At 36.6% G+C, this 21,882-nt stretch overlaps 1 protein-coding gene and 4 non-coding genes across 5 annotated transcripts; all 5 read left to right on the top strand.

Annotated features, from left to right (window-relative positions):
* The first annotated feature begins 3,570 nt into the window (after nt 1–3,570).
* Nucleotides 3,571–15,139, top strand: LOC145766437 (large ribosomal subunit protein uL13-like). Its single transcript, XM_082578148.1, has 6 exons — nt 3,571–3,640; nt 7,532–7,604; nt 9,822–9,954; nt 13,470–13,590; nt 14,501–14,683; nt 15,008–15,139. The coding sequence occupies exons 1-6, from the start codon at nt 3,620–3,622 to the stop codon at nt 15,095–15,097; spliced, it is 621 nt and encodes a 206-aa protein (XP_082434274.1). The 5' UTR covers nt 3,571–3,619; the 3' UTR covers nt 15,098–15,139.
* LOC145767689 (small nucleolar RNA SNORD34) lies at nt 5,080–5,155 on the top strand. The gene has a single exon (XR_014288854.1). It is a non-coding gene; the product is annotated as a small nucleolar RNA SNORD34 (small nucleolar RNA).
* Nucleotides 7,676–7,760, top strand: LOC145767686 (small nucleolar RNA Z195/SNORD33/SNORD32 family). The gene has a single exon (XR_014288851.1). It is a non-coding gene; the product is annotated as a small nucleolar RNA Z195/SNORD33/SNORD32 family (small nucleolar RNA).
* Nucleotides 13,003–13,076, top strand: LOC145767684 (small nucleolar RNA Z195/SNORD33/SNORD32 family). Its single transcript, XR_014288849.1, has one exon. It is a non-coding gene; the product is annotated as a small nucleolar RNA Z195/SNORD33/SNORD32 family (small nucleolar RNA).
* LOC145767685 (small nucleolar RNA Z195/SNORD33/SNORD32 family) lies at nt 14,843–14,926 on the top strand. The gene has a single exon (XR_014288850.1). It is a non-coding gene; the product is annotated as a small nucleolar RNA Z195/SNORD33/SNORD32 family (small nucleolar RNA).
* Nucleotides 15,140–21,882: the final 6,743 nt, after the last annotated feature.

Genomic DNA, 21,882 nt, shown 5'->3' with positions numbered 1-21,882 from the left:
CTGTAGGCCTATTGTGTGTTTACAAAGCTTTCTAGACAAAATGGTTTCCTCAATGGCATTTTTGCTGCAAGTGTAATCCAGCGATTATATATTGATGATTTTTACATTGAATGAAGTTCTTTTCATGCTGAGGAAAGTAGGCTAATTTCAGCTTAACACGATAATGCAACGCAATATTTGCTAAAAAATATTATGGGGCCCATTTTTCGTATTGTTTCCCGACAAGTGCTGATTTCTCTCGGAGGCCCTGAAGGTAAGCACTGCTTTCCTTGCTTTCCCTCACCGATCGTCACTGTCGAGTCCTCACCCCAATCATAACCGAAACTGTAATTTGCAAAACTGATCAATTTGAACTGGCAACCTTGATAATGCCCCAAAAAGGGAACAATGGGTATTTAGGGGTAGGGCTATTCTGATCTTGTTTAGTTATAACTTATTACTATATACATACATTCAGTGCTGTATTCGAGGGTATACGGCGGTAGGCTATATGCAGTATAGCCTACTCTCTGCTTTTTCGAGCAACCATAGTATGCTTTCTGGTTTTCCAAAAATAAATAATTCATTAACTCTAGTCCAATTTTGATGTTGATAATTCATGTTATGGCAGAATAAAGATTAGTATTTTGCAAGTTATATTATTTATCATTTTGGCAAATCTGACAGTAAGTTATACCCTGTGCCTTTTTTTTACAAATATAGCACTATCCTAAACAAATGCAAACTTAAGCTAGAAGAAAACACTACATGAATTAAGCTTTGCCTATGACACCATGAAATGTAAGCTCACCAAACATCCGCAACTGCTAAAATTTTTTTGAAACTGAAAAAAAACGAAGCAAAACTAGCCCAATTCCACCGGAAAGCGCGGAACTGGCAACTCTGTTGCTAAACTTGCCAAGTGTAAGTGTTACCAGATGTTCGATGAAATTTAATACGGCTACCAACAAAACTATTGAAGTAGGAAAATTCTTGCTTGTCAAAAACAAATTGGAATTATTTCGCTTTAAAAATTTGCAACGGAAAAAAATGAAGTTATTTTTTGATTACTTGTTTAGCAAAATTTATAATATTAAAAAACTTAAAATATTTTCAGGTCAAATACTTGTCTAAAACTGGCAACTCTGCCAAGACATTTTGATTTAATCTCACATTGACTGATGTACTGCATCCAGCACATTTACTCTTCAAAACTGGAGTCCACCAAACTTAAACTGCCCTTTTCTTATATTTGTCTCCAAAGCTTGTGCTATTTTTATTATTATTTGTTTTTACTTGGCCTACATCAAATGCATTATCCGCCCCCATAGCTTAGTTTTTTATTTTTTTATTTTCCCTTTATATCTTAAATTTTTCTGAAGGTGTTGCGACCGTGCCAAATTTTTTTTCAACTCAATAACTTACTTCGATCACAAGCACGTTTTAACGTTCGCGTTTTGTCGCTTTTACCTTTTTCTTGATCTTTGCTATGTTGACGTGTATTGTTTTGATATGATGGTCAAAAATAAAAAAACAACTGAACTGAACTGGTTAGCGCGTCACTTTGTGAACGAAGAAACATCAAGATCAAGCGGCGCTGGTTCGTCTCTCGAGGTGTGTGCTTTTGAAACGCATCCTAACGACTGTTGTCCATTTAGCATTGCCTAATAGATGGAGTAATTCCCTAGCAACAACACGGGAAAACTCTGGCAATCTCGTGAATCGGCCCTGCGTCAAACAAAAGCCTCTACAAGTATGCGAAAATACCAGGAATAACCTACCAAGGCTTGTCTGTCCTAAGATAAGATACAAAACCAACCAATTATATTGAGATGTTTTTGGCTACGCTTATGAGTTTTTGTGGCACCATGTTTGCCACAAAAAATTCTTCATCTCCAAATTAAATCTTGCTCGATCTAGTGCATTTTAAAATAGGTTTGCCCATTGTTTGGAGTTTGGATATCATTTCGTGGGGTTTGTGTTTGTTGGTTTTGAATCTTTATTCTCGGACTGACAAAGCCTTGATAGGTTATTCCTGGTAGTTTCGCATACTTGTAGAGGCTCTTGACACAGGGCCGGTTACCGAGATTGGCAGAGTGAAGTTTTTCGATTGTTGAATGAGAGCTGAATGGAGAGCAGTCCTGAAATGCGTTGCTCAAGCGCACACCCCGAGAGCCGAACCAGCGCCGCGTGATCTTGAACCAGGTGCGTAACCACTGAGCTAAGGCTGCCTTATAAGTTAATGCTTTTTTATGAGTTAAAATAAAACGCATCAAGAGTTGTACATTGTATATCCCACATGACTATCAACACACTTGATAACGCACCATAGCTACTGGGTCTCTACGGTACGGTACCGTACCTTAGTGTAAAGAAGCATAATATGTTTTTTAAAGTACGGTAGCTTATAGGTTGAAAATTCGGATCAAAAACATCAGACTGAGTCTACAATCTGTTGGGACTCCATCTTTGACTACATAACCATGCAAAGGGCTATGGAGTTTTACAAAACTACGGAAACTAAAAGATTTTACAGGGCCGTTTTCAGAGGAATGAAAAAGTAATGAAAATAATTGGGTAATGAAAAAGGCCGTCTCCAAAACAAGTAATTGCATCACCCTTGAAATATTGAAATTAAAAATTAGCAGGACGCAGTGTTTGTCTTAAAAAAATATGACGCTGGGTTGAATGCAGAACAGCCTACTTAAACCAGGTAATTACAAAAAAAATTAATGACGTCGGGCTTCCTTCTGTAATGTATACAAGCAACCCTCCTAAAATGTTTTTGAATTACCGTAAAAGAAATTATCTCAAATGCAAAAGTATACGCTGGATAAGCCCTTTCAACACTTCTGAATGCTATTCTTGAACATCTTAGTCGTTTCCTGAACATTTATTTTTGCACAAGTCTTGTGCTATCAACCGTTGAAACACAATTTCCTCGTCCCGGAATTTTCCAAGAAAGGGAAAACGTAGGCCTAGGTTATTATTTCTTTTGTAAATTCAACAAAATAGCATAGATTTGCTGGTTTTCTGATTTAAAGTAGTAATTAATAATGATGATCAACAATACAATACCGATGGATGCAACTTAAGCTATGAAAGATCTAGTTTTTTTTACAGCAGTAGCCTATATTGTAATATTGTTTATATTAAAATGCCGATACACCCTGCACCAATTAATTATGAATAAGGGTGAACCCCTACACAAAGATATAGTCCACTAATTGGTGTTTTGGAAGCGGTAAAAAGAGCGTTGTATAATTTGATCAATAATATCGCGCTTCTGTGGCGACATTCAAAGCATTATTTCATTTTAAAAGCCAAGAAAAGCAGTAGCCTAGGCTAAACAATTTTTTTCCTCAAAGACCTGTTTTTGAGCTGTAGTAAATTTTCTTTATTTTTAATTTTTTTTAAGGTGTTGCGAATGTGTCTTTGGACCCATTTTATGTTGCGGAAATTATCGTCATTTTTTGCTTTGATCTCAGAAATTGAAAGTATCTAAAAAAATTGAAACTCATTTCCAACAAAGAAAAAGAAGTCTAAATATCCTTATACAATTAAAGATTTTGACCTTGGCAACTCTACAGTTTTACGTAATTTCTGAATTGTGCGTGGTCTCTCTTTTTCCTCCAGCGCAATGGCGGACCGGTTTAAGAGGGTATGTTACTATTTCAAATGAATTGTATTGATAAATCTGCAACAAAACTTTGCAAGATATGATGCGTTTGCCAAAACTGCAGTTTTTGATGTAAAGTTTGGTAGTAGTCAGTGTGGTTAAAACCAACTATTTAGCGTAATGTTGTTCACTAGGCTATCCATAGCTACAGTTATCATATCAGAATTCGATCAATTCTACTGGTAATGAAATGTAATTATTTACACATATTCATGTAATTGTGACTTTTAACGGGGTAATTAAAGTACATTTGCGAACATCAACATAATTGCATCCACTTCACAAATTTGTAAATAATTTGACAAAATAAAGTTAAACAATTTATTTATCAGTAATGTTGTTACAACTTGTGTAAATTTTATCTTTTTACGCTAACTACATAACTTGTTCCTTAGTTTTTAAGTTACGTTTTAAAAAAAACTCTGTTTTTTATAAAAATTGACATCGTGACTTTCAAATAGCATAAAAATAATAATGTCAAATAAAAATGCTTTTATCAGGGTTTGCGTGTTATTGCATTATTTACTTCACAATTTTGCAGATTGATAAGGCGAATCACGCAGAATAATTCAGACGCAACCTCTTTTGTACGCTAAACACTTTGTCCGATTTTGGCCCCTGAAAAGATCGAGAGGAAAAAGTACAACAAAGCCAAAGTCACTAATTGGAGTTTCCGCAAACAATTTAAAATTAGAAGTTGCTATACTTACAAACCCGTAGATGTAGACGTTCCATGCCTTTTTTTATCTTTACTGCGCGCTTGCTGCATATTTTTTTCTTTTACCAGTTTCTGCCAAGTGAATCAGTGGCGCGTGCGATCTTTGTCTGGCTCGTACTCCTAAGGATATGAGTTTAATACCACCAGGATGTGCTTTTTTTACTAAATTCTAACCTGAAGTGACTCAATCGTTAGGCTACGCATTTTTGTGGCCGTTCAGTTTAGTTTGTTATTATTTCTGACCATCACAACGATAAAACAGTACATGACAAACATAGCAGAGGTCTAGAAAAAGGTAGAAGCGACAAAACGCGGACGTTATAACGTGCATGATACCACAAGGCAGGACAATCTGTGTTTTTTTTCAATCATTTCAAGTGAAAAAATTTTAAATGTTATGCTTTGTTACATTTTTTCCTTGATCTTTTTAGGGACAAAGTGTTCATAGGACAAAATAAGTTGCACCCCTCAAATTATAAAGGGACCTTAGTCTCATAGGCTATGTCTTGCCATACATGGAACAAATAGTGACTGCTTTATTAAAAATTTAGTTTGAGTGATTGAAACAACGAAAACTGCAATCAGCAACTTTGGCTTTTTTTTTTTTTCACTTGATCTTTTCAAGGTATGAACTGACGGTACGAATTGTTCATGGTACGAATTAGGTTGCACCCAAAAATGGTGGCATGTTTTCAAAAGTTAGACTTGCCAATGATGTATTACCTACATTGTTTGATTTGTGTTATACAATGATATGAATCGAAATTGCTGAGGCAAGACATACATGACCTAGGTCTCAGATCTTAAGCTGCCGTAAGTTAAAATGTGTTCTTTTTTCTAAATTAAAATAAAAGACTTGAAACCGACAAAACCTCATAGAATACCATAGGTTTTTCTAAGCATTTTTTTGTGTTAATTTCTCCATCATTTGTAAACATGACCTCTGAAATGATTTTTTTCGAAGTTGTGCAAGCAAGAATATTATGCTTAATTCCTAATCAGCAAAATAAGATCACAACATACCTTCATTTAATTCAGCTACTGAACAATGCAACTGTAATATGTGCAAACCTACTAGCAAAAGATGTGCTTGAACATATATCGTGTTCAAGTGATGAAACCATAATCTTAAATGCTGTGGTCACTGGCGCTGACTTACGGGGTGGCAGCCACCCTGTTTAGGTTACATTACTTACTGCAAATAAATGTGATTTGAATGGACATTTCAATCTTTTTTTGATTATTGGTTTTCGCTTCAAGTCAACGTAAAGCAAGGGGTGAACCAATACAGTATTGCGAAGAAAATGATTGTTTTTGTCACAAGCATGATACTCGCGTAACATCAAGCAAGCTACGTGAAGATTACGCAACACGCGGCTATGAGTTTTTTCCTTGTTGTTGTTGCGATCGTTTTATTTGTTATTTTTCATAAGTCATTGTTACATTTGTTAGGTTTACAATGGGATTTATTAATCAATAAAATACAATCTTTCCATTGCCTCCCTCAAAACGTTTTTTTGAAAAATTTTAAACTGCTTATAATATCGCTATAAATTATAACAGCTATAAAATACTTGGAAATAGAATTATCTCGATGATTGGTAGCTCAGGTGCAACCTAGTTCGTACCTTGAACAGTTCGTACCCTGAAAAGATCGAGAGAAAAAATAGAAAAAAAGCCGAAGTCGCTGATCGCAGTTTAATAGCACAAAGCCGAAGTCGCTGATTGGAGTTTCCAAACTATTTGAAACAAATATTTTGAAACTAAAAACAAATATTTTTAGCTATTTGAAACAAACTGGAGGGTTAGGTTTAGCGGAAACTGCGGAAAAATGTTTACGGAAATTGCGATCAGTTAGGGTTAGAGCATAGATTACTCTATAGTTAGAGTCTGGGTTTGCGGAAAAATGTTTGCGGAAACTGCGATCAGCGAGGGTTAGGGTTAGAACATAGATTACTCTATAGTTAGGGTTAGCGGAAACTGCGGAAAAATGTTTGCGGAAACTCCGGTCAGCGAGGGTTAGAGCATAGATTACTCTATAGTTAAGGTTAGCGGAAACTGCGGGAAAATGTTTGCGGAAACTGCGATCAGCGAGGGTTAGGGTTAGAGCATAGATTACTCTATGGTTAGGGTTAGCAGAAACTGCGGAAAAATGTTTGCGGAAACTACGATGAGCGAGGGTTAGCGTTAGGGTAAGGGTTAGCAGAAACTGCGATCAGCGACTTCCGCTTTTTTAATTTTTTCTCTCGATTTTTTCAGGGTACGAACTAGGTTGCATCCGGTAGCTCCACCCCTAAATGAATATCTATTTTCAAATTTCATTAAAAAAATGCAATTTTTGAAACTTTTTGAGTTTCATTTAAAAAGTGCACTTAGTAAAGTAGCAGTTTTAACGTTCTGCAAATTTACACGTTTACATGATTCTATTTGAGGAGAGCTACACCTCCTGTCAATTCCCAATAATAAAAGCAACCTTTTTCAATTACCCAAGATTTTGCATTTTGAATTATTTTCTGATTTTAATCGGAGTGTACTGTAGTCTACTTCATGCTTTAATTTCTACTTTCTAATTTCTACTTCAATGCGTGACAAACTGTGAGGCGGGAATTTATTGGTCTGACATAGAAGTTGCTTGTTACCTCATAGAAAAGATTACAAAAAGTCGTCCTGTAAAAGTCTGAGGCGAGAATTTATTGGTCTGACATAGGAGTTGCTTGTTACATCATAGAAAAAATTCTGAAAAGTCCAGTAAAAGTTTTCGCCGACATTCCAGTTTTATTCAGCTTAAAGATGTCACTGAAAAAGCGTTCAAAATTGCAGCCCTTCATTGAGTCATTTTTTGTTGCGTCTAGTCAGGATTTCAGCCAGCATGAAAGTGACTAAACGCTTGAGCGAAACGAAAGTGTGCCACTGCCAAAAAGCGTTAGCACAATTAAGGAGGTAGAAAAACCGAGCACGAGCAGGATAATCGCTGTTGAAGGAAGAAGCTATCAAAAATCGTGGGGCAGCGAATTCCCTTGGCTTAAGTTTTTAGGTTGCCATATTGTGCTATCTGCCACCCCGTGCAAAAATAAAAGTTGACACTTGTGGCTGTGGTTACTTTTTGTGGTAAGAATAGCTACCTCATGAATAACATTTTCATACTGTATTTTCAGGTTCGTGTAATTGATGGCAGAAACCATCTTTTGGGTCGGTTGTCAGCTTTAGTGGCGAAGACCTTGTTGAATGGTATGTTTGTATGTAACTTGATCACATTTTCATTGTAAGTTGCCCTGTGGCTAAATTATAATCTTAACAGCTTTGTCTATGATGATGAATTACATATTTGTTCGAATATCTCTTCCGAGGCGATGTGAACAACCATGCACTACCATCTGAGACATTTAAGTTTTTTCCTTAACTGACATTCAATATTTTATGAAGACACTGTGGACAAGCTGTTTAAACTGACATTAATAGATGTATTTTTTAACAAACTGTTCACTTTCAGCAGGCATGTGCATTAGGGTGGCTCATTTTTGAAATTTTTTTTTAAATTCTTTCGGTAGTGGGGAAATGGTGCCAATGAGTGAGAAAATAATCATGACAAAATTTGAGATTTGTAACAAATTGTCTTCAGCCTCCTCATGGGGCCCAAAAATCAAAAAATGGTCAAAAACGCAATTTTTTTCAAAAATATTTTTAGTTTGGGTAAATACAATATTGTTTAGATATATCTAAATAACCTAAAAAAAATTGAAGTCATTTGAAATATTCCTTCAGCTACGTCACAGCTTCTGAAAATTTTCATTTTGCTAAAAATTTCGCATTTTTGTTTGTGGTTACGTAACTACAAACTTGACGTAATCGAATCTTCAGTGACGTAAATTCAAATAAAAGACGTCACTTTTTCCTACCAAATTAATCCAATTTCATTAAAAAATGACCCAACAGCTCAGGGCAGGTCTATAAAGAAAAATACAATGACGTTTTATAGCTGGCAAAATGTCTAACGCAATTATGTATCATGTAACCACGCACAAAAATGCGAAATTTTCAGCAAAATTGAAATTTTCAGAAGCTGTGAGGAAGCTGAAGGAATAGTTCAAATGACTCCAATTTTTTTTCTTAGGTTAATTACATATATCTAAACAATATTGTATCTACCCAAACTAAAAATATGTTTGAAAAAAATTGCGTTTTTGACCCCATTTTTCGATTTTTGGGCCACATGAGGAGGCTGAAGACAATTTTTTAAAAATCTCAAATTTTGTCATGATTGTTTTCTCACTCATTGGCACCATTTTTCCACTACCCCAAGAGAATTTAAAAAAAAGTTCAAAAACAAGCCACCCTAATGTGCATTGTGCAACCTTTTTCACTTGCAGGCCAAATAGGAAACTTTGAAAGATAACATGGGCTACATCAACTTTTCTTGCAGGACATTTTTTATTAGTTTCTAATAAAGATAGGTTATTGCGTAAAAACAAGCCCAAAATATGCAGGTCAACAGAAATTAATTGTTTTTCGTAAAATCAAAAGTGATTTCTAAAAACCAGATTTCACCAACATCATGTTTATGTGTATGAACTGTTGTAAAGTAATTTACACAAATGAAAGGTATATGGCTTTGCAGTCAGAAGGTTTTCTGTACGTCAATACTGTGACGTGACAACTTTTCACACTGAATGTTGTATGCTCACTTACTCCCTGTGTGCCCAGTTTTCACACAACCATTATTTTAAAAGCAGAAAAAATGAAAAGTGCCTGAATATTGACTACAGCAAAACATTCTCAAAATCAAGCCCAAAAACTAGTTGAAAAAAAAATCAAGGAACTCTCAAATCTAAAAAAGGAAATTTAAAAACATAGGCTTGCTAAGTTGTCAGGAAAACTGCAAAGTTGGCAACACTGTTCTACACACTTCTAAGTGCTAAACTTGCATTGTAAAATTGCAATGCAGAGTTATTGTATCACAAAGCTTCAGCTTAACATTACACAGTTCATGAAAATGCACACTTGCTTTGATGTGAAGATAAGATGCAAAAATGCTATTCACAAAGTTTTTACGATTCATTACGCGCCTTCCTCAACCTGGTTGTACTGCCAATGCTGCAAACAATGAAATATAACTTGAGATGGCTAGTATACAGTATTTATAGCCTACTCTTTTAAAATTATTCTGAGTATCCCTCAGGCCGCGCAAATCAACATGGCAAGCCGCATGTCTGACTTGCAACAACCAGACAAGTACTGTTACATAAGTTTGTCCCTAGAGATAAAAAAAATGTATTACTGTTTAGTAATGGCTGTGAACGGATAAGAATAAATGATCTGCATACCGTATATAATACTATATAGAAATTATATATCTATATTGCTTTGTAAGAATGAACTTTTTGCTTTACATTAGTTCTTCAGCAAAAACGTAAAGTGGTTATGTCAACAACTTGTGATGCTGTTCAGGTCAAAAAGTGGTAGTTGTTCGATGTGAGGAAATAATCATATCTGGTAACTTCTATCGAAACAAACTCAAGTACTTGGAATTTCTCCGAAAAAGAATCCGAACAAACCCAAGACGTGGTCCTTTCCATTTCAGGCATGTTTGTGAATAGACAGGTTGCGAACTTTTATCCAAGCATAATCAACAAATTGCCTTTAAATATTTGTGGTTACAGACTAGCATTTTAATGGCTACTGCAATGTTTGCTACTCAACCACAGTTGGGTACTATAAATTGATGGAAATATATAAAAAAAAACAATACTGTAGACCAGGGGACCATAGTGGGTCACGACTCATTTGGGCAACAAAATTATCTGATCCATAGTCTATTTATAAAACTGCCCAAATTGGCATGATGCAGTTGCCTCGGCATCAAAATTTACAAAGTCTTTAATTTTTTTCATAATATCCATAAATGCATCATCTTAATTTGGGCAACTACAAAACATGAATTTATATAAATCTAGTAAATACTTTTATAAAACAATGCGGGTGGAGAGGTTACAGTACTTTTTCAACCATAAACGGACATAGCTAAGCAACACCACAACATTTAACAAAAATTGCTATACCTGTTAAATGTAATGTTAATGTTGTGGTGTTGCTTAGCTTTGTTTGGTTACTTTTATAAAACTACACAAATTAAAATGTTGCAGTTGCGCCACAAAATAAAAAAAAATATTTAGCTTGTTTATGCAAACTGTGTCATGTTAATTTCACCAACATTTAAAATGCTACTGCTGAAATATACTGTATAATCTCAAACCAATCATAATATATTCATTTATTTCAAAGCTTTCCAAACTCAAAACCTGCCATGCAAGCTGGCAAAATATTTGCTTTGCAAGATCTTGTGTGAAACATGGCAGCTCCACTTTTTTTCGTTAATATCTTAACTTCTGTTCTGTGGAGACCAGATCCAGTTGTGTGCATTAACTTGACCTGCTTTTCTGGTTGCAAAAAAATGTTGGCAAGCTGCATGCACAGAAAGTGTTTCTTGTGATGATATAGAAACCGTATTTTTATAGTTTTTAACTCAAGCATTCAACGGTTACTGCTGCACGATGGCATGCATTGGTTATGTGTACCGTACTATAGTTTAGGCCTACTGCAGATGTATAGCCCTTGGTTCTGATGTCAGCAGTTAGCAAGCGCCTGCAATACTGCAGAAATTTGACTATGAGAGCAACATACCTAAAACATTATATCTGGATGTGTATGCCTATCTTAGTTTTGACATTACCTCATTGGCATAGATAATATACAATGGAGAATTAATTAAAGCACTTAAATGCATAGGCCTACTCAATGAGGTGTTTTAACACAGATAGGTAAGTTATTTTTAAGATAAGCAATGGATTCTAAAAAAAGATCGTACAGATATAAGGTAAAATGTACAGTGTGCAAAAAAAGGTTTTACTCTGATTACAAAAAAAGAACTAATAGTTATGGATTTAAGCCAGGAAGCCGAAAGTAATAATTCTATTGAAAATTATGTGTCAAATGATCAGTGACATATTTGGGCACTTTCTATAAAAGCGTGCAGATTTGGGCAAATTTACTTTCTGCCCCCCCAACATGGTTTGATCTCGTACGGCTATGTGCGAAGTGATTATTTATTTCTTCTTACTGCAAATTTTACCGACTCTGACTGATTGACAAAACTGCCATACCATACAAGATCAAAATGTTCAAAAAGACATTGTGAAGCAATCCATAATTCTTTATCTTCATAGTCCAGGCCTCAAAATTTGTACTTTTTTCCGGCGGTCAAGCATGTCCTAACGGACTGGCCCTTTCAGCGGACATTTAGTATCTCAACCAGACATATTTTTTGCATGTAAGTCACACTACGTACAGTATTGTGTAGTCGTGTTTGTAGAAGATTTTCTACAACAGAATAACTCTGCAATGGTTGAAGGCTTAATTAACCGACCCTGAAGTATACTGGAGCAGATTGCTTGCAAATAAATCAGTGCGTTGATGACAGTCGTATAATGACGCAATAAACACAATTGAAAACAACAATCCAAATTTCCTTATTACAAAAGCAACCACGATCACTTATTCCGTGGCCACATTCGCCTAAGCACGTGCGGAACCCAGCTGAGACTTGCTTCTCTGTGACGTTTCTTTTTAACAAACGATCAATGTAACGCAATAATCCTCATTGTTAAAACTAGAATACATATCCTGCGGAAAAGTTCAGAAAACTTTATTTCAAGACAACATTGCAAGGCGTTGAAATGATGTAAAAATGGCTACTTTTGCCATCAGCTCGTTAACCACGCCACTCCAATGTGATGTTTAAAGCAATTGCCTGTACTATTATTGTTTCAGCTCCGTATTTGTTCACGTTAAACAAACAATTGTAACAATTCAAGTTTAAAATATTATTTTGCTGCATTAGCTCTATTTTTGTCCCGACCAATGAGCCGGCTTCGGCAGACATTCGAGGTCATTCCGGAGGTCATGACCGCCGGATATTTCGAGGCCTGTAGTCTTTCTCTAATGTTTGACAAATATTTTCCTGTGATGACGCCACAATACAACTGGATATTATCACAGCATCAAATGCTCACCAGATATGAATTGAAGCATTGGATGACCTGTCAAGTGACCGGTGACCGCGGTTTAAAGATTGCCTTTGATACTAAAAGAACTTTGGCTGAATTTTGGATATCAGTTGCAAAAGCACATTCACAATTATCAGCGACTACAATGAATGTTCTTTTGCCATATCTTATATCAAATGCAAATGTAGATCAAGACTAGAAGTGGAAGACTATCTTCGGATTGTCGTCTCTCAAATTAAACCTTGAATTGACTGGTTGCGTATTCAACAAACAGTCCATATGTCTCATTAGGTAGATTAAATGCATTCATATACTTACTGTTTTATGTACTTAGTTGAATACTATTTTGTGCAAGACAATAGCTTCTGTCAATTAGTAGTCTAAACATCGATATTTAATTACATAGTATTTTCCACAAAATTATATACAATATGTACTCACAAAATGCTTGGATGGCGAGAATTTAGAACAATTTTTTAAGGGTCGTGCCAAAAAGTATTTGCGAACCCCTGCTATAGACTGCCTAATACTCGAAAGATTTTTACTTGTGTTGTGTTCTATGTTTTGTTGTCAATGATGATGATTTTACACACCAGTTTGAATTATAATGTGACACCCATGCACTACCATCTGAGGCAACTGTATATATCGTTGAGGTAAAACCAAACTGGGTTATGTCCACTTTTAGTTTTATTGCAGTGTCTCGGTTTTTGAGCGTAGTTCTTTCCAGCACTCAAGGCTTGCAAAACAAGGTTGTAAGTATTGTGGCACTGGTTGATTTGATCCATTTGAGATATCACAAACATTCAAACAATTTTTTGCAGTTATCTCAGTTTGATGATTTTGGACATAACTCCATTTGGTTTTACCCCAACGATATCTGACGTTAGATGTAATTTGCACTAGATGTTTGGAAACCTCATATTCTTTTTTGTAAAGATAAATGCTGTCGTGTTGTTTTTATTGGCTTGTTATAAAAACCTCGACCAACCCTATGGCGCATAACCTTCAATCAAACAATGCAACTTTGCAGGGCCCCCTCAAAGATTCTATGGCGTACAGTGCGAGGAATGTTGCCTCATAAACTTCCTAGGGGAGCAGCAGCTTTAGACAAGTTAAAGGTTTTTGAAGGCGTACCTCCACCATATGACAAGGTAATCAAAACAAAAATTTTCAAAAATGGTCATCTTGCTACAGTTTGTATGCTTTGGGTTTTCATCAAGGTTGGTTGTGATTTTGCGGATACACGACTTTATGCCGCGGTCCTAATGCCGCACACGACGAATAGCGTTAAGCACGACGCGATACTTGGTTATTTTTTATAAAACTGATTGTTCCTTTTTATAGTGTAATCCATGATGCCTGTTTTGAGGCAATTATTCACTAGACAACAGCTTACAAATTATAGAAATAGGCTACTTCCTAATATTACGACTTCCACTGTTTGTAATGACTTAGTTTTTGTTTTAAAAAAATTACAGACAAAAAAAGATCCAAACAATTTACTTTACAAACAGATTGCTGATAAAATGTTTACTGAAATCATTTTCCCGCCTGAAACAATTATTTCAGCGCCAAAGTTAATTATTTTGGTCACATCGAGGTGAAAAAAGACATAAATTTTGTTCTGATATAACAAAATTTACAGCCAAAAAGTTTTCTGTGACGGAACAAAAAAGTAAAGAAATGTGTGGCTGAAATAAAAGTTTCAAAACTTTTTGTCTGTTGCAATGCCTTTGTCGTTTATTAGCCTAACGAGGCTGTGGTTTTGCTTCCATGTAATTGAAAGCATAAATTGCCAAACTTTTAGCTTATAAAACTTGTCAGTGATGTGCTATCTACATTGTTTGATTGCATCATATGCATGCAATGATTAAATCCACAGCTCTGAGACAAGAATTGTGTTTTAAAAAGGTGTCATCCCATACAACAAAATTCGTCATTTAACAATGTAATGTAAAAATGACGAATTTTATCGTGTAGGATGCAACTGTTGCTGTAGATTCAATCTTATGAAATTATGATGTTAAATCTGCAACCTTTTACATTTATTCTGCATTGCAGAGACAAAGATTCGTCGCTCCGTCATGCTTGAAAGTGATCAGACTGAAGCCCAAAAGAAGGTTTGCTGTTCTTGGTCGCTTGTCTCACGAAGTCGGCTGGAGACACAAGGAACTGATTGAAACACTTGAAGTGAAAAGAAAAGCAAAATCAAAGGCTTATTGGGATAAGAAGCAGGCTGCCCTGGTAAGTCATTCTATGCTGTTGCTTGTTTTTTTTTTGTTAATCTTGCTAAGCAATTACTTTTGTGGAAACGGAAAGGTTAATTACTTTCAATTCGTCTTACACCTTTACACTTCCAGATAAGTTCATTCACTTTTCCTTGATACCCCCTGGCCTGTGGTAGTTATCGGTGATGATATTTCTTATTTATTCGAATACCTCTCATCGAGGTCATGTGAACACCCATGCACTACCATCTGAGATAACTATCAAAGCTATTTCCTTGACAATGCTGACACACATTCAGAATGTTACAATATTTGTGCATCTACTATGTATGTTTCGCAGAAATTACGGAAGCAGGCCATCGCCAACGTACAGGACAAAATCGCCGACTTGGATACCGAGATACGCTCCATGGGATATTATCCAAGTTAATGGAGATATTTGAGCAATAAAATTCCATTATTAAATTTGAAAGTTTTGTGATTTGTACTGGCAGAGAATTCAAGTTGCAATAAATTTGGTGGAGCAGGTCATAGAGATCCATTTGTAGAATTGGTTGAACTCCAGAGTAGTAATAGTACTGTAATACGATTTTTGCATAATTGACACTTCTCCACTAAACCTCAAATAAAACTATAATCCGCAACATATGTCACTTAAATTTTACATGCATCGGATTCAGTATTGAATTACCTTTCCAGGGGTGTACACTAGGGTGGCCCTTAAAAATCATTTTTCTGAAATTTACTGCTCCTAACCCTTAAAAAGTTTCGTCCTTACAAAAAATGAGGTCTTGTAAAAAAATTTTAAATTTGAAGATAATTTAGAGGGTGCACAAGATCCCTCAAGTTCCGCATCCCCCTAAAAATGCAAAATTTGGATATCTCGAAAACCGCTTGAGCTAGAGATGTGCTTTTGGTGTCTAAAGATGCAGAAGACAAGGTTTTCTATATGCTTTCTGAACATTGAATATGCCCATCTTGAGTAGAAAAGCAGTAATTTTGAAAAAACTACTTTTTAGGGGTTTTGCATGTAAGATTCATAGTTAAACAATAGTGCAGACCAAAAACCACAATTTTACAATTTACCTTTCTAACCTGTTAAATTGTGATGTTACAAGTAAACAAATAGAACATTGCAAACATGTGTTGTTGTGTAGTAGGGTGGTCCTTACACAAATAACAAGGTCGGGTAAGGTGGTCCTTACAAGAAAATGCATGTAAATTCTGAGATTCGGTAATTTGTTTTTGAAAAAGGCTACAAAAGCACTTCTTGTAATCAAAAATAGGAAACAATGCGCAATAAACTACATGATACAAAGCATAAGCTTAGCATTATGACAAATTATTGGCTTTATCAGAATATCAGTCACTGACGGCAAAATTAACTAGCTTTTCGCATTGCCTTGGCATAAAATTTACATAGTTTTTCTGTCCGCATTGTTAATTTGCCAACACATGCTTGTCAGCTAAAGTGGCTTTATTGCAGTTTAGAAATCGTTTCCGAAGGTCTGCAACCACCTGCATCAGATACTGAACCTGTTCTTCATTGTGAGTGAGGATGCGGTTATTATTCCTCTATGAGAGCTACACCTCGCTCAGCGTGGTCATCTGTGACAGTTACAGTGTCTACTATGTTTGATGCCTCACAGTAACCATCACAGATTGCCCAGGTTTCTGGATTCTGTTCCATAAACTCAGTTGATATGTCCAGTTTTTTGAACAGTGACAATGACCCCTCAATGACCTGGTCAGACAACTCCAGTCGATCAGTCATTGCAGAATTGATTGTCCGTCGTTAAGGGGCATCCTCAGTTTCTTCCCGCTCTTGTATTGCTTTAACCATGAGTCTTTAGGTTTGGGCCGATACACAACGATCAAAAAAGGCAAGGGCAGCTAGTTCTTCAGACAGATACCACAGGTGGGAGGAAAACGTGGATAATGCAGCATTCGACACTGCAGTGTTAATGCTGGAATATGTTTTAAAAGACTTCAAAAGATTTAGATCGTTATTCGGGGCTGCGGCAGGAGATTCTATCTATGCCTTAAGGTACAATTTTGTAGCAAAGATACACATCTGCAAGAGCCCACTCCTTTCTCTTTCTGCAAGTTTAAACTGGTCATAAAACATCCAAACTTTTAATGAGTACAAAATCTTCGACATCCATCTAGCATGATGCATTAGGCCAGGAATTATAAAATGAACACCTCTCGGAGGAATAGCTCCCATAAAAATTAATGAGAGCTCTATAAATTCTCTGTTATCATCACGTAAATCTTTTCTTTCCTTCAAAGATTTTTTAGCCCAAGCTATTATAGATCCACATCGATGACTGTATCAGCTATTTCTTTGTTTTCAGCTATTGTGGTGAACCTCGTCTTGCCTATAAACTCCCAGCCTGTTTGAAATCTTTTAAATACCAGAACATCTGGTGAAGCAGTGCTTCCCATGATTGTGGTAAAAGCTGTTTGTACTAGCAGCTCATGAATATGATGGCAGCATGCTAGATACAATAGATCTTTTTGCAGCTCTTATTCAATGAGGACACATGAGCCAAGCTTTCGCCCTGTGTTGGAAGCAGTAGTGTCAAATGATAATGCAATCACTTGTTCTATTAGGCCCCATTCATTGAGAGCTTCTACAGCAGCTTTTGCTTGTTTTGATCCCGTTCCATTTCGCTATTTTGCTACTTGCAACAGCTGAGAAACCCCATTACCAGTTACAATAATCGGCAAGCGGTCGACATGCTGTTTGGTTGTTAAGTCTCTGAGAAGCTTTCCATCCCAGTTGACAACTGCAGGAACATTAGCTCGGAACTCAGCTTTAAGTTTTACATGAATTTTATGAAGTTTTACATTAGCTCGGAACTCAGCTAGACTCAGGGACATGAAAACAGTACTTACAGGTTGTTAAAGGTTATGAACATTGTGTATCTGATGCCCAGGTCGTTGGATTTCTAGTCACTTTAAACAATGCTATTTGTTTACTTGTAACATCACAATTTAACAGGTTAGAAAGGTAAATTGTAAAATTGTGGTTTTTGGTCTGCACTATTGTTTAACTATGAATCTTACACGCAAAACCCCTAAAACGTAGTTTTTTCAAAATTACTGCTTTTCTACTCAAGATGGGCATATTCAATGTTCAGAAAGCATATAGAAAACCTTGTCTTCTGCATCTTTAGACACCAAAAGCGGGTCTGCTACTATTCGGTGAGTCCGATTCGGTGAGAGCCTTTTTCGGTGAGAGCCCTATTCGGGGATTTTTTTTTGAAAATTATCGGGTACCGTAGCCTAATTAAAACCCCTAACCCCCTAACCCAAACCCCCAAAAAACCCCAAAACTCCCCAAAAACCCAAACCCCCCAAACCCTATCCCCTACCCCCTAACCCTATAACCGCAATGATAATTAGGCTATGGCGCGCAATAATTTTAAAAAAAAACTCACCGAATAGGGAACTCACCGAATCGGGCCATTCCGACCAAAAGCACATCTCTAACTCAAGCGGTTTTTGAGATATCCAAATTTTGCATTTTTAGGGGTATGCGGAACTTGAGGGGTCTTGTGCACCCTCTAAATTATCTTCAAATTTAAAATTTTTTTGCAAGACCTCATTTTTTGTAAGGACGAAACTTTTTAAGGGTTAGGAGCAGTAAATTTCAGAAAAATGATTTTTAAGGGCCACCCTAGTGTACACTAATAGGTGGGCATTTGGTAAGACTCCCAGCAGAACGGTCCAAAGCTGGAGGATATATTGACGATAATCAAGAGAATAATACAATTTTTGCATAATTGACACTTCTCCAATAAACCTCAAATAAAACTTATCCGCAACATATGCCACTTAAATTTTACATGTATCGGATTCAGTATTGAATTACCTTTCCAGGGGTGTGCACCAATAGGTGGGCATTTGGTAGGAACTCCCAGCAGAACGGTTCAAAGATGGAGAATATATTTACGATAGACATTAAAATACAGTAGAATTCGCCTATAACGGCACCTCTAGGGGATTGCAAAAACTGACGTTATAGACGAACTACCGCAAACTATTCCAAAACTGTCTTTTGATTAAAGAAAGAGGTGTATAATCCAGTCAGGTTTACTGTGTACCACCAAACTGACAAAAGTCACGCAGAAAATGCAGTAAACAAAAAAAAACCTACAGCGAAAGGTACAGGAAATTTGCGCAATACAGCTCGTGACATACAGTAGTACTGTGTAACATTGCGGTTTCTAGTTTATACAGTACTGCACGTAGGCTACAACTGTTGCTTTAAGTTGTTATAAAGGTCAGCTGTAGAGCTTTTTTTTACACGTGATAGTTTTTCACGCGGGAAAAAAGCTAATTCAGTTAATTAAAGTCTCTGCTCCGAACGACGTAGCAAAATAAAGGTAAGACATTTTGCAAGCAGCAGCGCTAACTGGATTAAAAGACTCACCGTTCGTGGTGATGGCTTAAAGTGACGTTATAAACAGTGGTGGATTTCCAGAAGATTAGCTTCCGGAACGTTAGTTTTTTACTTTCCAAATGCGCTAGGTGCCGTAAAAGAGATTTAGAAATATGCCCTTATAAGACTTTGAAACAACACACTTGATGTACGGTACCGTACGTAAAACGTTGCTAAAGTAAGTCAAGTCAATTTATTTTGTTTTAACAGCGCCATATATTAACAAACAATCAGAGTAAATGTAATTGTCAAAACAATGCATTGTACAACTGTTGGTTAGATTATCATGGTCTATAGATGATATAGCGTTGTTCAATGCAAATATTCGTATTTTAGTGAAACAATAACACAAAAAATACAAGTTATAGCCTACAATTTTTTAAGACATTTATCGTATTCAAAACCATAAAACCTCTGGCGAATTCGGGTCTCAATTGCCGGGTTACGTCCCTGGCACAACCAGGATCCAACATACTTCGCTGGTGAAAACTTTCTCAGTGGAAGACCAACCATTCGTATAAAGAGTGAACTTGAAAAAGTGTATAGAGAAGCACGTCAGATGTCAGTATGAGGCTCATTTGTGAAAATCTGCGTTCACACTCGCTCGATGAAATTGGAAGGGATCTTAGTGACGTTATCAAATTGTGAAGACTCTGGGATCTTCTTTCCGTAGTTATATATTCACGAAGTCCTCTCACAGCTTCGCGTTCATCTAACTGCAATCTCTTTGCCACTTCAATGATTTCGTTTTCTCCGTGTGTCATTACTGTGTCCTCTGGCCAAGTAGTTGAATCAAGTAAGTTATTTTGCAGCTGTTAATAAATAACAAGTCTGTTGAATTCAACAAGCGATCTTGGATGGAATTTTCTAAGTGATGATAGATGCGGGGATTGATTAGCGGGCTATTACTGCAATTGTTTACATGCTATTCCACACCTTTGAACTCTAAGTTTTCTTCAGCATCCTTGGCAATGCGATAATGTCGTCCGGGTTCGTTCCTATGTGTTTCAAATAATTTTGCAAGATTGTTAATTTTGTTATCTGCATCCCAAATAGTACATGCTCTCTTTTGCAGTTCGAGGCTTAGGCTACTTCGGACGTTTCTTGCGAGGATTCGTACGTCAAAGCCAAGTCCAACAAGAAATCCGTGGATGTTATTTTCGACAAGAGTCCTTGATATTTCGCACGTTCCCGAGAATCTCTTGTGTCGCTACTAGCCCCCTTTTTGAAATGTTTGACAAGAGCTGGAAAATCATTTCAGACGGCATTAACTGTGCGGAAGCTAGAGGCTACCCAACGTGTGTTCAGTAGGCCTACCCTTCCGATTTTCAACAACTGCACTTCAACAGCCACTGCACATTCACCCAATTCCCTGCTACTGTTAGGAGAAGCGTGGTAAAGGATATAACGCTTGTCCATAAAAAATCGAAATCGATTCACATTACTGACTGATTTTACAACATCACGAACCGATAGTTTCAATCTATGGTTTGCACAATACCACACCACAATGCCTGGAAATTCATCACGAAGCAATTTTGCCACGCCATTTTTGCGACCTAACATCACAGCCGCGCTATCACATACAACACCAATCAAGCAAGAAGATAAAAATGTTGTAGAAATGCCATATGATTTTAGGCAGCTCTTCAGGAATTCAAAGATGCCATTCGCAGTAAGACTAGCGAGCTCAACAAGATCTACAAATACATTCATAGGTTGGCTTCTGTCAAGACTGGTACGAAGATATATTATAAGAGTGGATACGCGATTTAACGTGGTGGACTCATCAAGAATTATGGATTTACTTTTACTGAACAGGGCAAAGCATAATAAGAGCATAAAATATTTGAGCTTCCGGAACGCCGTTCCGGACAAATCAACTTTTTGATCTAGCTTCCGGAGCGGCGCTCCGGACCGTTCCGGCTGAAATCCAGCCCTGGTTATAAACGAACAAAAGACGTCTGGGAACCAAGAAAGGGTGCTGTTACATGCGAATTGACGTTATAGGCGATGCTGTTGTAGCCGAACTACAATGTACGTAAAAGATAGGAATTCTGCTGGGACCGAGCTAAATGTAGGCGAATTGACGTTATAAACCAGAGGTGACGAACATGCGGCCCGTCAAAGAATTTTGTGCGGCCCGCAAAACAATCTGACAATCGCTCATGCATTAAAGACATTCTCAAAGCTGTTTTATGACTTCACTGGTGCACCTTTCCTTTGCTACAAGTGGAGGCTGACAGATGAAAATCTTAGTGGGCAGTTGAGAGTTGCCACATCGTCTGTTCGATCTAATATAAAACGCTTAGTCAAGCAAAAAACTTTCTAAAAATTCCACTAAGCCAAAAAATTCAATGCTTCAATGTTATTTTTTAATATTTTATGCTTCAATGCTGCATTAGATAGCTTCAGCTGTATGATTCGCATGGGCTTTTGTTTGTTGTTTGAAAAAGAAATTTCATTAACTGATTTGTTGTTTCGGAGCATAATGGTCGAAACATTTCGTCAACTTGAGCAAAAAGGATAGAGCCAAAAAACAGAAGAAATCATACTCAGTTCAGTTGTTTTTATTTCTGACCATCATATCAAAACAATACACGTCAGCATAGCAAAGGTCGAGAAAAGGGTAGAAGCGACAAAACGCGAACGTTAAAACGTGCTTGAGACCGAAGTAAGTTATTGAGTTGAGAGAAATTTGGCACGGTCGCAACACCTTCAGAAAAATTTAAGATATAAAGGGAAAATAAAAAAAGAAAATGTTA

Source organism: Aplidium turbinatum, chromosome 3, assembly GCF_918807975.1.
Source record: "Aplidium turbinatum chromosome 3, kaAplTurb1.1, whole genome shotgun sequence".
Taxonomy (NCBI): Eukaryota; Metazoa; Chordata; class Ascidiacea; order Aplousobranchia; family Polyclinidae; genus Aplidium; species Aplidium turbinatum.
The sequence above is the reverse complement of the archived record's forward strand: the minus strand, read 5'-3'. Positions and strand labels throughout refer to the sequence as shown.